This window comes from Hibiscus syriacus, unplaced genomic scaffold, assembly GCF_006381635.1.
Source record: "Hibiscus syriacus cultivar Baekdansim isolate YM2019G1 unplaced genomic scaffold, ASM638163v2 tig00110783_pilon, whole genome shotgun sequence".
Classification (NCBI taxonomy): Eukaryota; Viridiplantae; Streptophyta; class Magnoliopsida; order Malvales; family Malvaceae; genus Hibiscus; species Hibiscus syriacus.
In genome coordinates, this window is record NW_024062861.1 from 1,095,443 (window position 1) to 1,116,177 (window position 20,735).

Here is a 20,735-nt window from a genome sequence, read left to right on the forward strand (position 1 = left end):
TGTGTACAATCAACTCCTCCAGTTCTTTAAATATCAGCAATGATCCCTCAACTCAGGCCTCGTTTTATGTAATATCAGCAATCTTGAGATAGCACTATAATAAATTGGACAAGATGATTAATGAACAAGACTCGCACAATTTGATGAAGAGGATTAACAAAAATATTATCCGAGATGAGATGTACTAATTAATCAAAGAGTTGACCAAATAAGATATAAGTATGGTAAATAAAAAATAATTAAAATAAGAAGATATTGTTATTGCATTGTGGTAGTTTATTATTTAGAAGTGAATTTGTTTTAATCGATGTAATTATTAAGTGAGCATTCCCTGATTTATACACTAGAAGAGAGTGTTAAAACTCAACTAATTATTTTTATGTTGAATGCTGGAAAATTGTCGAAAAAGGATCGAAGAATTATCAAACATCGATCAAGTAACAAAGGTTTAAGAGAAGAGAGCTGCTTAACAAAGGAAGAGGAGATGAAGACGCTTTTCATGAGTGATGAAGAATGAATGACAAGTGGGGGCATATCCAGAAGAAATCGAGAAAATATTCAAATTGATTATCCCAAATCTCGGTACAAATTACAATCGAAATTGGCTTCAGATTTCAGATAATTAGGGAATAAAAATAAAAATAATATTTATTATTTCAATATGAGAAATTTAAACGGACGGTTTCAAAAAAGTCAATGCACGATATGTATCCAAGGTACATGTTAATGCGAACACAAATCAATCCAGACGGACAACACGTGCATGTGTGAGCTGAGCCATAGCATTAACTACACTATTCAAAGTGATCAAGAATGTAAAACACTATAAAATGTTTGGGTAAACTATATCATTCATCATTGAACTTTACTCTCTCTTATTTCATTCACTGTACTTTCAATGTTTTCGATTTAATCACCAAACTTTCGAATTGCTCTTGTTTTAGTCCCTCTGAATCATTTTATTACTATTTTGATATGATGTGACATTTATTATTATTTATATAAAAATAATTTAAAATATAAAATCAAACTAGATGGTGGTTGTCCACTGTTTGTCGTCATTGGACGTCGCCGTTGATAGTCATAGATGGTGGTTGTTCGGTCACAGATTTTATTAGCCGCTTCGTCTTGATCCCCTGAGTTTGAATCCGATCAAAAGTGATGAAATGAAATGTCGGCTGCCGTAGATAGTGGTCGTTCAGTCCCAGATTTCATGGGTCGGTTCGCCTCAACCACCTGAGTTCGAACCGACCTCCATTTTATCGAAACATGCTCCGAAGTCCACGAATAAGAGATCGAAAGTGAATAAATATAAATGTTTTAGTGGAGATTCATGGGTTTTGGGACATTTTCTAGTAAAACAACCACCAGATTCGAACTCAACGTGTCAAAGCAAAAGTTCAATGAGTAATTGGAAAAATTAAAAGTATAGTGAGTGACATAGATAATGTAAAGTTCAATGATGATCGGTGTAGTTTACTCAAAATGCTTTACCAAAGTAATACCTAACTAATGTGATATACACAAGATTAAAAGCCACCCAAGAAGTATAATATAGCCAATAATATAATATTAATGAAATACAGCCAAAAGGAAACTAATGGATCATGACATATACTATATAAAATTGCTGTCCAAGTATTATAGTTTAAATGAATCAAATCAATAAGTTTGATTCTTTATTTTAATAATAATAGCATAATCTATTTTATATTCCAAATCAATCTTTACCGGGTTATGTATTAATTTTGTTTTTTCTTATATTATTTTCTTATTTTAATAATAATATCATTTGACACAGATCGCTCGTACCCGTGATATTATCGATGTCGGAACCGAAACCTCATAAAATAACAACATTTGTTTTACCACCTAAGTCACAAAGGTTGGTGTTTTTTTTTTCTCCTTATATTCTTTCAGCTCCAATAATGCTTTATTATGATATCACTAACTCCCCTCACAAAATTCAAGTGCCGATCCTCGAAACAACAACCTCTTCGCCTTAAAATTACATTAAAAATAAAGACCACATATTATGTTCTTGTAAATTATTTGAGGTAAATAGAAAATTTAATTGATTTGTTTGAACTAATTGTGACGAGCTTAAATTGATTTTTTATCAAATAAAAATACATAAAAAAACTACAACACTCTACAAGATTGAATCATGTTAAGGTCACACGTTAACATCAATTCAGAAAGAAAATAAAAGCTACAAGAATACATGAAAAATAAGTGAAAAGTGGAGAAAAAGGAAGAAAAAAAACTATTGTCGATGGAATTCAAAAAAGAATCATCACCGAAAAGGTCGAGGGTTTCTATGTCAGGAGATGAAGTTCTCCTCATCTGAGGGGCAGAGGTCATGCTCATCCAAATAAAACTTCGTGAACAACGAGGATCTTCAAGAAAAGTCAAAATACAAGAGGATATGCCACAAGGGCCATTCGAAAAAGCAGGTCGCAACTTACTAGAGCATCTTGATCTGTCGTTAAAAATTACGATATTGATTAAAAAAGATGACAAAAGTGGAAGGAGTAGAAACAAAAAGGTCATTCGTCGATCGAAAATAATAGGAGGGGACATCAACGAGGACCATCCGCTATGGCTCCAACATCAGTCACCACCATCTCTTATCAAACTAAAAAGAGAGAACTAGAAAAGGAAAACAAACCGAAAGGAAAAGAATTTTTTTTAAGCTTTCCATTAATCGTTATCATCGAAGGAGATCAAAGACCCATCACACAATGACTCTTAAGATGATCCAAAATATATTATAATATTAATGCACCAAATTTCTAAGTCAACGCATGAGGATTGACTCAAGAGACTTGTGGACCAATGTGAGTGGTGAGAATTGTTTGACCGAACATGTGTCTAATCAAATTCATTTGGGCCCGATTTGCCGTAAAAAAGGATTTTTTTAATGGAGATCAAATGTGGAAGGACTAAAATGACAATTAGGCCATTTTTGAAATATGGGTTGATTTTATGGAATTTGCTTTGGCTCACATGTGAGTTTTAAATGGGGTAAAAGTTTAAAAAGCTTTTTGCTCTTCCATTCACCATCTTCATCCTCATTTTCTTCACTATTTCTTCTTCAAGGTTTCACAATCAATATAAAATCTTTTGTATTTCTCAAAATTAAGTTTTGAGGTGCTTCTAATTGTATTTAAAAAAAACTTAATCAAATAATTTATTATGTATTCTTTCATTAAATTGATTGAAAATGTGAAATTGTAAAAAAAAAAAATCAGAGGCCACCCACCAAAGAAATATAATATAAGTTATCCAAATTAATAATGTAAATTTTTTAAAGATAGCCAAAGGGAACTAATGGATAATTTTAGTAAAAAAGAAGAAGAAAAAGAAAACTAATGGATAATGACGTATGCAATATAAAATTGTTGTCCTTCTATTACAGTTTATACGATCAAATCATGCATCCCAAGAAGTTTGATTCTTTTATCATGAAAAAGAGAGAGGAGAAGTTTGATTCTTTATTTTAATAATAAAATCGTGACTTATTTTATATTCTTAAAGCCCAAATCAATGTTTATGATGTTATGATTTAATTTGTTTTTTCTTATATTCTCTAAGCTCCAATCAGGCTTTATTGTGATATTACTAACTTCACTCAAAAAATTCAAGTGCTGATCCATGAAACAACAACCTCTTAGCCTTAAAATTATATGCGTCTAATTGAATTATGATCATCTTGAATTGATTTTTTTGTCAAATGAAAAATATATTTATTCAAATATAAAAAATAAATAAAAGAATTGTAATAATTTATTGGACAGAACTAGGTTAAGATCATGGATAAACATCAATTTAGAAAGAATTTAAGAAAACATAAAAAAAATACAAGGAAAATAAGTAAAAAGGTGGAGAAAAGGAAAAAAAACGACCTATTGTTCAATGAATTAAAAAAATTATTGAGAAGATTGAGAGATTTAATGCCAGTAAAATTTCAGTGAATAAGACTTCTCTCATCTAAAAAGTGGAGATCCTGGTCATAGAAAAAAACTTCATAAACAATGGAAGTTTTTTAAAAGAGTCAAAACACCAGAGGATATGTCACAAGGGTCAATTGAAAAAACATGTCGTTAACTTGTTGTGATATCTAAATCCGTCGTCGAAAATCACGATATTTGTTAAAGATGCATAACAAAAGTACAATAATTAAAGTAGAAGGAGCAGCAGCAAAAGGATCATATCGATCGAAAATAATTGGAGGGGACGACACCAAGGACCACCAGCTAGAGGCCCAACATCAATTACCATAATTGCTTATCAAACTGAAAAGAGAAAATAAACTGAAAGGAAAGGAGAGAAGAAGAGAAAGAAAAACTTTTTAAGCCTTTTATCAATTGTTATTAGTGAGGGAGGCTAAGACTCATCACACACAATGACCCTCAAGATGATCCGAAAGACACTCTTCCAGCTGATTGATAAAATCTATATATGCTCTCACAAACATTTCTAACAAAATACTTATTATAAAAGATAAATATTTCTCTCCTATAATTCTAAAGGTTACGACATGTTATCTATTTACAGAGTCAAATACTTGATCATCAATAATCTTTATTCAATAAGAATTCAGACCTAAATAAACTTACCAATTAATCTTCAACGAATCTAATTCTAATACAATTCAATTTAATTTCAATAAGAATTTGTGACATTTTATACTAAATTAACATACTTAATTAAACCTAATCGAGAGTGTGAATAGCTCAAATATTCGGATGAATTTATGGATGAAATTGAAATATTCAAAAGTTTGGGAATTAATTTAGAAAGAGGATCATAGTTTAGGGATGAAATTAGAATGATTAAAACTTTAAGGACTCATTTAGAAGGAGAGTCATAGTCTGTGGATAAAATTATAATATTCAAAAGTTTTAAGATCAATTTAAAATAAAAGTTATAATTTAAGTATATATGATACAATTAACTCAAATATTAACTACTAAACTTGACAGACTTACAAAGAAAGATGAACCAATAAAGAAGGTGATCTCATAACCAAAGAATAGGACTACCAACATACAATCAAATTCCTCTAGATGATCTAATTATATAAAAATGTTTTTAACTTTCCAACTTTGAGTTTTGATTTGAATTTTCTTTGTTTTTCTTTTTCGATTTCTTTGAAAACAATAGTCTTGACGATGCCGGAGGAGACGACTTCCATAGACTACGTTATGGAGAAGGCATCGGGGCCTCACTTCTCCGGCCTCCGTTCTCCGACCGCTGCCGCTGCATCCTCCGCTTTTTCGGATTCCAACGCTCCCCATCAGCCATTTGTCATCGGTATTCCCCCACTTCACTTCTCTTTAAAGAAAACAAACGAATCATTTTCCGATGAGCAGCTGAAAATTCGCTTTTTTTCGGTTTGAAAAGCCGAGTAAAGTTTTAATGCTTTTATGAGTCAGTTAAGCAATGTAGTTCTCAAATCTGAATAGATGTCTCTAATTTTTCTTTCACTTCTTCCAATTAAGTCAGGAGAGAAGCCTTTTATTTATTTATTTTAAAAAATGCCAAAATTTGATCTTAATTTATTTCTCGAGTGATTAAGCAGGTGTCTCGGGAGGTACAGCTTCTGGTAAAACTACAGTTTGTGACATGATCATCCAACAACTTCACGATCACCGTGTTGTCCTTGTCAATCAGGTTCAAATTCGAGTTGATATTTTATAATATGAACTGTAATTTATTTCATTTGTTAGTTGACATTTTTTAATGTTATGGATGTAGGATTCCTTTTATCGTGGTTTAACTAATGAAGAGCTAAAACGCGTGCACGAGTATAATTTTGATCATCCTGGTAAATTAATTTGATGTTGTTTGCTGATTTTGATTTCTTTTGTTATATTGTATGGTATTTTGTTGATTCTGCTTTATTTTTTTAATGCTCGTGTAGATGCTTTTGATACTGAGCAGTTACTGGATTGTGTTGAGAAGCTTAAAAGTGGCCAATCTGTTCAGGTCCCGATTTATGATTTTAAGCAACATCGTCGATCTTCTGATAACTTCCGACAGGTAGTTCGCTCGTCCATTCGTATGTTGTTGAACTTTGTTTAATGATGCTTGAGAAAGATACTTACATTCAGTTAAAGAACTGTAACAGTTGTTTCGGGTGTTTTTTTTCTTCTATTTTAGATGCAGTCCTTGCTTGTTCTTGCATTTATTTTCTTTCTCCTTTTAGTTATTAAGTTCTTAATCCTATTTCGGAATATCCAAATATGTTGGTGACAATTCAATAATTTGGCTACTTATCTGATCTGTTTCACGTTTTAATCTATTTTCAGGTTAATGCTTCTGATGTCATAATTTTGGAAGGAATTCTTGTTTTCCATGACCAGTGTCAGGAACCTTATGAATATGAGATTTTTGTTGATGCGGGTTTGACTTCCTTTACCGAGTACATTACCATTATAGATATGCCTATATGTATTACTTATTGAACCTGTTAGATTCGTTTTCTTCATGCAAGACATTATCATGCATGGCTCACAAGGTTAAACAACCTATAGCCGTTGCCAACAACTCAAAAAAGGAAAACTGTTAAACTGTAAGTTTCAGTAATAGAATATAAGAACTGATAGAAACTAGATTAAAATAAGTATTTATCAAGAAAAATCATTTTGCTTCCAAGCTGAAACGGAAGCTCATGGATAAAACTAAGCTCAGAGTCAACTTGTGTGTTAATTGAGTAATTGTTGGCCACAAACTCTTTTAAATTGTATGTAGCCATTAACCTGCCAGCCAATAGAAGAGGAACTATTAGCTCTTGTTTTTTTTTGCTTTTTGTTCTCACAAAAGTCGACCCAATCAATTCAGGGAAATTTTAAATTAGGGTTCTTAAATCCCCAGGATTGTCACCAAAAAATTACTTAAGAACACTATTGCCTCAGTTAAATGTGTTTGCATTTTAGTTTCATTGCTTGTGCAATGCTGCATCTGTTGCCTTTTCCTGTGACCATGTTTCTTCCTTATGGGTTCTTACGGTTCTTGGATTTATTTGACAATTTGTTATAGATGCTGATGTGAGGCTTGCTCGTAGAATTAGAGAGATACAGTTGAGAGGGGTAGGGATGTAAACTCTGTTCTTGAACAAGTAAGCCTATGTCTACCATAGTTTTATTTTATTTTTTGTAATTTAATACTTGATATTATTCCTGTACAAGGTTTAAGTTATTTTTACATGATATGCAGCTTGTTTAAGTTTACTTGCCTGGTTGTTGATGTCGTGGTGTACGTCTGTGTATTGGTTGTATTCAAACTTTGAAATGAATATCTGGAAGAATAACAGGGCTCAGATTTGAAACAGAATATGTTCTCGTTCTCATTCGCCCATTAAAATGCTAATGGAGAGCATTTTGATTAATGTACCTCATATTCAAGTATTTCAACATTTTGCTAATAGCATTGCAATATTCTGTTATTTATGCAGTATGCGAAGTTTGTCAAGCCTGCATTCGATGATTTTGTTCTCCCATCAAAGAAGTATGCTGATGTCATCATCCCTCGAGGAGGTGATAATCATGTTGCAATTGATTTGATTGTGCAACATATCCGCACTAAGCTTGGTGAGCATGATCTCTGCAAAATTTATCCCAATATGTTTGTAATTCAGTCAACATTTCAGGTATATCTCATTCTTTATCTCTGTCCCATTTCTTTTACAAATTGTTTGATCATGCTGAGTAGCACATAAATTTACCAGCATAGCTTGTTACTAGAAAGCATATGACCCTTTGTCTATATTCATGTGTAGCTCTTTCATATATCATGTACCCTAAAATGTTGAGAGAAAGCTATCACGCTTATTTAGTTAGAACGTCGTGATTGGGAAAATGACGCCACTACTTTGAAGTTATTCCCAACAATTTTCAATCTGTGGTGCAGATTAGAGGAATGCATACTCTGATTAGAGACCGGGATATTTCTAAGCATGATTTTGTCTTCTATTCAGACCGGCTTATTCGTCTGGTACCTTCAGATACATCTTGTCAATGAACTGTGTGGTATTTTTCCATAACTGTTCTCCAAATGCAAATATTACTGATTTTGTTGCATTTTATTTAGGTGGCGGAACACGGTCTTGGACATTTGCCTTTCACTGAAAAGCAAGTGATAACACCTACAGGTGTGAAAACTTCCAGTTCTCCTTTCTGAGTATCTGCAATTGGACATGCCCAAAAAGAAAATGATGAATTCTTCTTCAGCTTAAGATGTTTTATCATTGAAACAGTTAATATTCTGCTTACGTTTGAAACTTGCTGCTATTTGTTTTCAGCATCAGTATATACTGGAGTTGATTTTTGCAAAAAATTGTGCGGTGTTTCCATTATTAGAAGGTGAGTTATCAATCAGGTATCAAATTGGTCAGCGGACTTTGCTTAGTCAGTATCTGTGGTATTGGGTGATGTACAGTTGCATCTGGTAAATTGTGATGAATATTTGGCTCAGTTGCTTTCTATTTCTTTTATTATTACAGTGGTGAAAGCATGGAAAACGCATTACGCGCTTGTTGCAAAGGAATAAAAATTGGAAAAATTCTGATTCACCGTGATGGAGATGATGGAAAACAGGTTAGAAGTGTTATTTGGATCTTTATGCTCTTAGGTACTTCATATAAAATCAATATAAGCACTAATATGCTTTCTTGAAAACTTTTAGCTTATATACGAGAAGCTTCCCAAGGACATTTCTGAACGACATGTCCTCCTTCTGGATCCAGTGCTCGGTACGGGTAAGTTTGTTCCTCTTCTTGCAGCTATGTTCTTTACCATTTTTCATGCCTTGTGTCTTTATACTATACGCAGGGAATTCTGCGAGCCATGCCATTGAACTGCTGCTACGGAAAGGAGTTCCGGAATCTCACATCATATTCCTGAATCTCATCTCTGTAAGTTTTAAGCGATGTTGGCTGCGGAATTTGGATGCACCTACTGCTTTGCTACTCTTTATACGTATTGATCCTGGTCCTCCATTTTCTTTCTGTTAGGCGCCTGAAGGAATCCATTGTGTTTGCAAACGCTTCCCATCCTTGAAAATCGTCACTTCAGAGATCGACGTTGCACTAAATGAGGAGTTCCGTGTTATACCGGGGATGGGTGAGTTCGGTGACCGTTACTTTGGAACTGATGACTGATCCACCATTGTAGGCAAGTTCCAATTAACCAGGTACATATGGACCGGTTGCTTGAATGTGTAATATTCCGAAACACATAGAAGCTACAGAGTAGGACCATCCGGACAAAAGTCCGGAGATGAGTCCTATATCCTTTATTTTGTTATCTTGTTGCCTTAAATGCTCGATTCGTGAACTTTGCGGATCGAAGAATTATCGAACAAAGCCATAGTTAATGGCTTAAACGATTATGAATACCAAATTCGCGTGGTTGATTTTAGACAATTTTAGAAACCATAGATCAAATGTGAAATAATTTGTCAATGCTGATAAAACATGTATTGAATGATAACAACTACGTAATTGACATAAAAGAGTGAAACCCTATAGTCACGGCATTCAATAATTATATATTTTGAAATGTCATATTAACCTTTTTCCGTATTGAAATATTAATATTAATTACTTATTTTTTTTCGTATCATTAAAAAGTCTATAAATTATTAAAATATAATAATATATCAATTATTAGTTGATCTAATAGGATGAAGTTTTAGGTTTTTTTTAATAAAATCATAGATTTGATTTTTAATATTGTGAATTGAATAAATCATGTTAGTTATTATCCTTATAATAAATCTATGTTAATACTTAATTTAGATTTTTTTTTAATAAGGACAAGTTTGTTTTGTCGGTCGTTGACGGTTTACCCTTTCTAATTTGGGTGTAGAGTCGTAGCCAATAAGGTAACAACCGTTGGTCAGTGTTTCTTTATGAAAGAGGTGAAGACAAAAGGAGAATATGAGAGTGAAGAAGAAGGAAATAGAGACTTCCCTCTAAATCGTAGTTGAGAAGTATTTATGGTGGCTTTGACTAATGGATTTAGAAATAGAATTATTATGACTACTCGTAGGTTAGTAGGTTAAATAAATATGGTTATCAAATTTTTGGATTTCGTTTTTTGGTAAATCACATGAGCATTTTAGAGGTATTGTTTATGCAATATAGATGATTCAGAGGCTATGACACTCTTATGCCCATATGATATGAGTTCTTTGGAAACTCCAAGCGAGAGGAGTCCATGCAGAGTTCTCGACTGACAAAGAGCTGGCAGTTTTCGTAGGTGATTTATGGAGGTATAATAAGTTATCCCCTTAATCGAGGGAATACCATAAAGTGACTTGAACTGAGATTTATGTCCGAAGATATTCATGTATTTATGGGGTTGTTTTTGGAAACTTCTATAATGATTATTTTTTTAAACGACAGAAAAGATACATGCATGTCACATTATAAATGGTGCATATTTTCTAGCCCTCATTGTCTTACTTTGGGGCCAAACACTCTCATAGATGAAAACTATTACTTAACACACGTTAACGTTATAAAATAGGACATTTTTTTACTTAAAATTAAACGTTGAGGTTTAAAATGCCAAAAAAAAAAGAAAAAAAAGAATAAGAGACAAAATCATTATTTCATCGGTTATTGAAAATTAAAATAATTTTAATTGTTGAATTTTGGTGAATTTTAGTTATTTATAATATCTAATAATTGAAGGAGTATAATATACAATTTTAATTGCATAAATATATAAAATTTAGATTTATTAATTAAATCAATTTTTATTGTTTAATAGTATGAGATGATTACAAAATAGCATGATCAAGTCAAAATGTTTTTAAGTTATTGATAACACAGTGCATTTTCAGATATCCTAAATTTCGAATTACTAAAATTGTGACTTGTATCTTATTAAAAAAAATCAGATATCATATTTTTTGAATATCCGAATTTTTAGATCGGATATATGTATATACAGATCCACATATAAAATATAATTTGACAAAAAATATATTTAGATTTTATATTTTGTGATTTTCTGTAACATTTTCTATACCTCTACTATATTTTATAAATATATTTAATAATTCAAATATAATAAATAATTAAATATCTTAATTTTTATTATGTTACAATCTTAATGGATTAGTGGGATACTAATTTATTGTGCTAAATGATATCTAAATTGTAAAGTCCTATTTTTTATTGGATAATCTAAAATTGGAATTTACCCAATCAGTATCCAACTTGATTATCTGATTTTTTTATATATATTCGGTCTAAATTATCCTAGAATAAAAAAACGCATCGAATATCTAAATTTTCGAATTGTATTATCATATTAGGTTATTTTTTTTGCACACTCCTACTACAAACACAACTATTCGAATATAAAAACTTTAAAGATAATAACACTTTTTTACTATCAAAATAACTTGACGAGTTTATTAATTTAACCAGTAGAATCAAATTAATATTACGTTAATTTGATTAAATTAATTTAAACTAGGAAATCAACCAAACTCAATTATTGTTAGATTTAATTAGTTAAATCAATAGGACCGAGTCTCACGGTAGACAATTCATAATTGATAGAAGTCTTACACGAAAGTTGCTCTCAACCTAACGTTAAAGACATTCTACTACTCCACATTCTCTTACCCCATTACGGGAAAAAAGGTCAACTAATTTTAATTAATAAATAAAAAAAATCGACTTAGCCGACTGATTCGACCGGTTTACTCGTACTAATAACTAATGCCCAAAAGCCATCGGTTCTTATCTTTCTCGCAATTAAAAGCTAGGTAGAAACTAGCGGGAAAAATTATAAAATCAAAACCCAAATTAATTCCATTCTCCGTCTTCTTCGTCATTGCTACCAAAAAGCGGAAAATAAGGGTGAAAAAGCGATGGAAGAATCGAAATCCAAAGAGAAAATTTGCTGGAGAAAAGAAGTGGATCAGAACTTAAAGCGGCTTCAATCGCTCCTCTTCGGCGCCGAGCTCTGTCTCAAGAAGCGGGAATTCGCGCCGGCTCAGCTCCTCTCGCTTCGTCTTCTCGGCTTTCTTGATTCTCACTCTCACTCTGAACTTGATGAGGCCTTCATTCATCCTATTCGCAGTGATGCTGATTCCAAGCTCGTCACCGCTCGCCGTGCCCTCGTTCAAGAATCTGATCGGTATATATCTATATCATGAATTAAATTTTAGGTTGCTAAACCTGTTTTTTATTCAATTCTGTAAGCTGGATTCTACTTTTCTTTTTTCTTGGATAATGTTTGCTATTAGATGTGCTATTTTAGTTCCAATGAGACTTGTAGTTATAGATATAAAGCTTCACTTTGTTTATTATAGCACTTTTTTTGTGTTTAATGTTGCTGTCAAACATTTAGATCTCGATCTTTGTTGTTGATTAAGTGTATTAAGAATTGCATGCTTTCAGCCGAGCATTTGCACAAGCAGGAATAGCTCCTGGTTGTGCTTTTGGCAAGAAAAGAGGTATTGACGTTGATAAAATCAAGCAATCAAAGTACTTCTGTTCGCAGCTTCAGCAGTCAAAGGGAAAAGCTATAACTGAATTGGTATGAAAATGGATTAGTATATCATTTACTTGCAATTCTTATTCTAGATGGAAATTCATGATGTCCTATTCATATGCATTAGGAGTTCCCTTCTGAAACAAATACTATAAATTACATTTTTTAATAACCCGAGCTCTGACTCTCTCAGGGAGGACAAGATAAGTTCATTAGCAAGCCGTCTAAAGCTATGACACAGGCGAAATTGACATCTTTGTATGGAAACAAAATTACAGGAGCAAATAATTGCTCATATAGAAGTTCTTTGGACTCCAAAAACAATAGTTACAAAGATTGTTTTATAGTGGAAAAGGGACACTCTTATCAGAATTTCGCTAGGGGACATAGTGTTTCAAACTTTTCCAAAGTTGAAGAGGAAGAAAGAGGAAATGGAAAAGGCTTTGGGACAAAGCGTGCATACAGAGAAATTGGTAGCCCTGGAAACAACAGTGCAAGGTCACCATCAAGCAATGGAGAAGCTAAAGCTGATGTTTTGGGGAATGCATTTGTAACAGCCCGAGCAAAACTGGTATAATACGAAACATTGGAGCTTTGGCACGTAAACTGTCATTTGTTCCAATACTTTCTCTGAAGCATTCAGAAGTCAAATCCGTTTTACATGTTCTTATATTATTTTCATTCATACCATTATTAATCCATTCATTATAGGAAATGGATGTGAGACAAAAACGAGGGCTGGCTGCTTCTCCAAGTGCTGCTTCTGTTTCCCCTCAGAACGATACCAATTTCAGTTCTCGAGGTTATGGTACAAAATCTTATGGTGTTTCACGACGTGGAGTTCGTGGTAATTTTGTTCCCCCTATAAAATCTAATGGTGTCAGTGTTGGAAATGTGACATCACGAATTGGTGGAAGGAGTGATGATGCATTAGATGACTCAACAAGGACATGGTGAGAGATGTAAATTTTTAAAGGAAAAATCAATTTAAATTATATCCTTGTACATTGTCAATGCACCTATGATCATGGATTAAATATTAAAATTTCAATATCTGGTCTGGAAGGAGATTCAACCATTTAATGCGTTCTTAAACATATTTTAAACTGATCAATTACTTTTTTTCTCATATAACAAAGATCTGTTTTCAAGTGTTATATTGAATAGAATAATTGGGATGTCTTATGTCTGCTTTTGTGTCTTCACTTGTTTTTAATGGTTTTGCATCCAGTTTGGAACTTCTTTGTGGTTCTGATGGTGAACTTCCGGAAAAATTAAGGAATTTGGAACCTCGCCTTATTGAGCATGTCAGCAACGAAATCATGGATCGAGATCCAAATGTTCGATGGGAAGATATCGGTATTATACGATACATAAAACTTACTTCTAGGTTTCATCTATATGCTTATCTAAAAACTATTTTTTCTTCCAAAAAATGTTGCAGCTGGCTTGGAGCATGCTAAAAAATGTGTGACAGAGATGGTCATATGGCCATTATTACGTCCCGACATATTTAAAGGCTGTCGCTCTCCTGGAAGAGGTCTTCTTCTCTTTGGTCCCCCAGTACGTATCTTTTAATTCTCTATGAAGTAAATGTTAATATCATGGGTTTATGACTTCTCTGTCGGCACCTATTATACTACAGGGTACAGGCAAAACAATGATTGGAAAAGCTATAGCTGGTGAAGCAAAAGCCACCTTTTTCTACATATCTGCTAGTTCATTGACAAGCAAATGGGTATGTTTGTGATTTCTGTTTGTCTTTAATGATATTATCCATGTGTTTTTGAAATGCTTGTCAAACTTGTTTAGGTACCTTAAATTGAAATTTCTTAAGTTTCTCCTAACATTGTTCCAGAGGTTATTCTTTACTTTTATTCTCTTCCGGAGATTATATGAATAAACTTTAATGGGTAAAATGGCAATCGGTGAATGTAGATTGGAGAGGGTGAAAAGCTAGTGAGAGCGCTTTTTGGAGTGGCCAGTTGTCGTCAGCCGGCTGTTATTTTTGTTGATGAAATAGATTCCCTTCTGTCACAGGTAAGGCATAGCTTATGGCTCTTGAAGACAAACTTGAATTGGTGTCAGGTTACCTTTGACTACTATACTGTAATGCTGAGATAATTGGAGATTTGGCCAAACTGGATTATGAATTTATTTATTTGTTTGCTTTTGCCAGATTTTCACATGTAAACTATATTAATAAAGGACCCTTTTTCTTTAGATCATTTATTAGGTTTTATTTTATCTTGAATTCTGTTTGAACTAGGGAATATGCTTTGCATCCATGTTATTATAGATGTACCAATCATGATAAGACAGGCAATATGCAGTCTACTAGGCTTTACATCACAATAATCTTTATAACCAGTCAGTAAAGTGTCCTTAAAGGTTCTCTTTTCATGGTGACAGCGCAAGTCAGAAGGTGAGCATGAATCAAGTAGAAGACTCAAGACACAATTTCTTATTGAAATGGAAGGCTTTGATAGTGGCAGTGAGCAGATTCTTCTTATAGGTATTGTTGTTGCTAACGAATTCATATACATTTTGTTGCCAACCAGAGATGGTTTTATTAAATGGACAAGCAAGTAAAACATTAGAAAGATAAAAAATGAAAGGAAAAAGAATAAGTGTACGATAATTATGACTGCATCTCATAAGAATGAAGTGAAATTCAAAGATTCACTCTACATTTCAATTTTTGGATCGTACTGGTGAGTCGTGTTGGGCAATTGCATTACATATATGTATAATTCAGGGGCAACAAATAGACCTCAAGAACTAGATGAAGCAGCAAGGAGAAGACTTACCAAGAGACTCTACATTCCCCTTCCGTCATCAGGTGCAACTTACGGTTCTTTTCTAATCTTAATTCTACCCATTTATGTCAAAGAATTTGATTCTGACTCACTTTAACGGGTAACAAAGAAGCAAGAGCCTGGATTGTACGTAACCTCTTGGAGAAGGATGGACTATTCAAACTTTCAGAAGAGGATATTGATGCCATATGCAGGTTAACTGAAGGTTAGCTTATGTCTTCTCTTGGCTGTTAAGATGCTTCGTTTTTATCTTAGATATCCTTCGAGATTGTGTTGTTTGGTTTCTTTTCTTCACAGGCTACTCAGGATCGGATATGAAAAACTTAGTGAAAGATGCATCAATGGGACCTCTTAGAGAGGCTCTAAGACGAGGCATAGAAATTACAAAGCTTAAGAAAGAGGATATGCGATCGGTAACACTTCAGGTAATGGCTCTAGAAAGCACATATCTGCAAGGTAAAACTTTTCATCAGAGCTGACCCATTCGAAATCATATTTTTACGTAGGATTTCGAGAATGCATTACAAGAGGTAAGGCCATCGGTTTCTCTGAACGAATTGGGTACGTATGACGAATGGAACAATCAATTTGGAAGCTTATCACTCTAAAACTTCAACAAAGAAACGAAAGAAGCATCTCAGCTTTCTTTAACCTCTATGGATGAGGGGCTTACTTTCTTTTTCAAGTACAATTAAACAATATAATCCGAATAACTACCGTTGATATTAAGTCAAGGCCTTGGCGAGGGCTCGCTTAAAATCCAAATCACTTGGAAAACGACCTACATTTGTCAGCAAGGTTTGTTTCGTTGGTTTACATTCTTTCTTTAACAGATTTATTGGCATGGTTTGTATTCTTGGTTATATTATTTCTTTAGCTTTCTTTGTGCCAAAGTAAGAAGAGTAGCAAAAGTCAAGTATTGGATTGAGGATTTAGGGTAAGTCGTAAGCTCTACTTGCTTATTCATTGGAATCTTCTGGCTTTTAAAAAAATGTTGGTAACATTACATGACCATGCCAGTGGATCTCTCGAACCATCAAAGGTCAAAAAAATCTAGTTTGGTGTATTTTTGGTATTATAATCAAACCCCTAAAGCACATAATAGATATGATCAAAACATCTGAATTCGATGAATTCTAACTTTAATTTATAAAAATAAAATTTCTAAATTTTAGGTATGAATCAGGTCAAATTTTGTGCATGAAGGAATTAAAATAGGATTTATGGTCAAAATACTTAAACCAAGGGAGTCCCGGGACTTAATGAAGAGGGAAAGCAAACCTATGTTTACTTCCTATCAGTTGCACGGACTCATAAAGAAATGTATGAAGAGAATGAGCTTATTGATATTCCACTAGGGATGGCAATGGGTTGGGTTGGGTTGTATTTTTAGTCAATTTGATCCGACTTGAAATATATATACCACTAAATGAACTCGACCTGACTTGAAATATATATATCTTCCACCCGATCTGATCCGACCATAAGAGAATATTTTCTCCACTCGAACCCGACTTAACACGATGTAAAATAAGGACCAAGTTAAAAAAAACTATAGAGAGGATTATTATAGCAATTATTCATAAATTTATATGAAAAAATTATACCATTATCGCTGGGTTGGGTTGAGTCAATTTTTTACCCTCCACCTGAAACCGACTCGACCTTACTGCCATATACAATTCAGCCCGACCCGACCTGAACTCAATTTTTTTTAATAAAAAAATCAGACCCCTATCAAATTTAATCGGGTCGGAATCTGTATGATTAAGCTGCCGTCCCTATTTTCCACTCCTTTTCTTCTGCTAGCATTCCGACTAGATATTGACGTTAATTACCTATGCTCATGCTTTTAGAACCAATGGTCTTGATATACACAAATGGTTGTGATTAATATTTGATGAAGATTTGTATTTTGTGATCGTTTTAGCTAACCGCTTCCTCCTATGATACAGATGAGACATAAGGGCAAATTAGCATCTTTACTTACATTGCCCTTCAAGTTTTTACCGACTCTCACTAAATTTTGATATTATCTTGAATCATCTCTTTTCTGTATCACGACCTTCAGTCCACCGGCCATGTGAGCCGTCAAGAGGGGCACAAAGACCGGTTTTTCAGAAACAAACGGTTTGATTTCGAACTGCCTTAGTATGGAAGCCACCACGTAGTTCATCTGAATGAATGCCATCTCTTTCCCAAGACGAACTCTTGGATCTGCCTGGAAGACCGGATACTTGTATGGACAAACCTTCTTTAGTGATCTTCCATGGTAGCTTGCCGGTTCGATAAACCATCGGCTCGGTCTGAACTCATACCAGTTACAATGCTTAGGTTACCCTGTCTCCGGCACTGACTGGAGTGCCATCGGGCAATAAGTCGTCGACCATGGCATGCTTTGAGTCCCAGGCTACTGGTGGATAAAAGCCTCATTGATTCACAAAGACATGCTTTCAGCAATTTAAGTGCCTTCAATGATTCATAATTTAACAAGCTTTTCTCCATGGTGTTTATCTCTTTCACGAGTTCTTGCTCTATAACTGAATCGCAGGAAAGCAACCAGAAGAACCATGTCATTGCAGCTGAAGTTGTATCCCTATCTGCCATGATGAAGCTTATGGCCATATCTCTTATAGCTTCCTCGTCGTTTCCGGCGATTAGCAGCCTCGATAAGAGATTTTCTTCACCATGATTCTCTCTGTCTTCATCGATCTTTCTCTTCTTGTCACGAATGATTCCCTCAACGTATGCACGAACTTCCTCCTCTGCATCCTTGAGCCGTTTCTCCGATCCAGCACCCACCCATTTCTTAACCTTCCAGACCAATAACAAAGGAGCAGCGCTACGCTAGGCGGATATCTCCGACGCCGTGTCGAAAGCTTTGTGGAGAGGTGAATCTGGCTGAGAAGGATCCAAACAACATCGATCCACCCCTAATGAGACCTTGCAGAGCATATTGAACGCAAGTCTTTTTAGCAACTCTTGCAGGTCTACCACTTTTGATGTATCAGCCAATGACTCTAACAACGGTAACAACTGATTTTCACCTCCTCCTTCAACATCCTAACCATAAATTCTCTCGAACAACCGGAGCCGAAAACATGGCTGACTAACTTCCTTTGCATCGCCAAAGCTCACAATCCACATTGAATATCCCGTAGCCAAGAAAATCACCTATGATTTCAGTGAAAGGTTTGCCTTTAGGGAAGTTTTTGAAGTTGGTTTTGAGCACGTATTCGACGTTCTTCGAGTTCACAGTTACGATGGGTCTTCGAGCACCAAGCCGGTTCACCACGATCGTGTTGGTGGCTTAATCTGCGAGGAGCTCCGTGTACCAATCTAACAAACGATGGCGGTTTTTATGGAAGGAAATCAAGCAGCCGATAATGGGATAAGTTGGAGGGCCATGTGGTGACAGTTTTGGTGCTTTGCAGACTTTACGTAATATTGGATGACACAAAGAGAAAAAAGATTGATATGAACACAAATTTCAAGGTAAGAAGAGGAAGGAAAGACATCAATATTTCCATATATGGTAGCATAAAGCTCAAGTGATTGTTCTGCAGCATTAATGGGGGAGTTTCAAGAGGTTTATGAGCTATTTAGGTATTGTTGTATATATATATATATTAGATCTAAGATAATGATTATGTATTAAACAAACGACTAGATTGAGAAAAGAATCCAATTGACAAACAGTAATTTTTATTTTAAAGTGATTTTCTTTCTACACAGACGCATGCTCTCATCCACACATCGTGAATCCTTTCTTTTCTTGTATTGTTTTCTAGTGAGTAGTTTAATCTCGGAGCTGCCAACCATGACTCGACACCTCCCGCAAGAAAAGGTGACTGAATTTTGCAGAATAATTCTGATCAGAATATGAACTGAAACCTGATGAATGAGACAAAGAAGGTGTCAATATTGAACACAATCAACTAAGCTTTGTTCCCATTTCTTTAAGGGTGCCTACTAATTACAGAACAAAAACCTTTTCAATTGAATGACGGGTTGAATAGAGAATCATATTTGTTAATTAGCATTATTAATATTTCATTGGGTGGTTTCTATTAATCTAATGATCCATTGGGAAAAGTTGCACGCCAATACTATCAATCAAAGATTAAGAAATATTGATTAGCTAATCAAAACAAGTTACAATGGAAGTTATGTGATCATCTTTTTGTCAAATAAGGCCTAACTTCCACATGTTCACACTTCACTTAAAAATGACTTTTTTTTTTTAATTTATGAATTTTCCGTTTTTTTAAAAAAAATAAAGGAAATAAAAAAACCAGGCCACGTGTCAAATATTGATTGGTTGAATGATTTGCCTGAAATTTCAAATAGCTAATTCTCCCCCACTTAATAATCATTTAAAACTTACCCAACCACCTATGCACTCTCTTTTCCTCAACTCCTCTATCACTGCTACTTCTCTTGTTAAGAATTTGTATGGAAAACATATTTGATGTGAGATTAACACAAAAAAAAAAAACATATATAAAAGATAATATTTAATACTATTTGACTTCAATTGTTTATCTCCACAAATGAGAGAAAAATTCATTGTATAAACGTAGAGATTATAAAAGGGTTAAAGCATATGATAAAATCAAACACTAAATCCTAAGCTCTAAAACAAATCTTATTTCTATGACACATGCTGTTCAAATACATAAAATACCTTTTTATCTACAAACATGATATTTTACCAAATTCTTCGTGGCATCCTTTCAAAACTTGTATCTCAAACATATATCTCATAATGATTATGTCTGTCTCTTATAATTCTAAAGGTTGAGACATACCATATATTTATAGAGTCAAATACTTGATCGCCAAGAAATATTATTCCGTGAAACTTTTTATCTAATATAAATATTTATTTATTAAACAAACTTAATAACCAAGAAAATTTCAACCACTAGAGTTACATCAAAAACTGATTTACTTACTAGTCAGAATTTGGGTTAATACATAACAATCTCCCTCTTGACCCAAATTTCATTAAAACATAAGCCTTCAAGTCTTCAGTAACTTTATTTCTTACGTAAACTAAAAATATCATGTTTACTATCTATTTAATAATAAAGGGACCTGGTTTCCAAAATCAAAGACTAACTTGACTAATTTAATATTCAATTGTTAAATTTAGGGACTAAATTAAACTAATTGAGACTTTTAGGCCATGAATAAAATCTCAATTACACAATCAAGGACCAAATTGAATTGAGAAATAAAAATAAAAGGACCAGAAGTATAATTACCCTAAAATAAGCAAAAAGATGTGGATCCTCTAGCAGGTCGAGTCGATTTGCGAGTCGTCTCCCAAAACACAATCGTTTTGGCCCTAATTGCCCCTCCCGAAACATCATCGTTTGGAGGGGGT

At 33.8% G+C, this 20,735-nt stretch overlaps 1 protein-coding gene and 2 pseudogenes across 1 annotated transcript; 2 read left to right on the forward strand and 1 right to left on the reverse strand.

Annotated features, from left to right (window-relative positions):
* Positions 1 to 5,123: 5,123 nt before the first annotated feature.
* On the forward strand, positions 5,124 to 9,430 carry LOC120140370 (annotated as a pseudogene).
* A 2,403-nt stretch (positions 9,431 to 11,833) lies between these two features.
* LOC120140368 (ATPase family AAA domain-containing protein FIGL1-like) lies at positions 11,834 to 16,196 on the forward strand. The gene is made up of 13 exons (XM_039155356.1): positions 11,834 to 12,167; positions 12,431 to 12,569; positions 12,718 to 13,095; positions 13,236 to 13,477; positions 13,756 to 13,883; positions 13,969 to 14,087; positions 14,170 to 14,262; positions 14,463 to 14,564; positions 14,937 to 15,039; positions 15,283 to 15,366; positions 15,453 to 15,548; positions 15,641 to 15,768; positions 15,850 to 16,196. The coding sequence occupies exons 1-13, from the start codon at positions 11,899 to 11,901 to the stop codon at positions 15,949 to 15,951; spliced, it is 1,983 nt and encodes a 660-aa protein (XP_039011287.1). The 5' UTR covers positions 11,834 to 11,898; the 3' UTR covers positions 15,952 to 16,196.
* A 970-nt stretch (positions 16,197 to 17,166) lies between these two features.
* On the reverse strand, positions 17,167 to 18,917 carry LOC120140369 (annotated as a pseudogene).
* Positions 18,918 to 20,735: the final 1,818 nt, after the last annotated feature.

Bases quoted from the DNA above. Each gene is read 5' to 3' on its own strand.
- LOC120140368 (XM_039155356.1), top strand. From the start codon at position 11,899: ATGGAAGAATCGAAATCCAAAGAGAAAATTTGCTGGAGAAAAGAAGTG. The intron at 14,565-14,936 runs GTAAGGCATAGC...TCATGGTGACAG, and splicing joins TAGATTCCCTTCTGTCACAG to CGCAAGTCAGAAGGTGAGCA. The intron at 15,549-15,640 runs GTTAGCTTATGT...TTTTCTTCACAG, and splicing joins CATATGCAGGTTAACTGAAG to GCTACTCAGGATCGGATATG.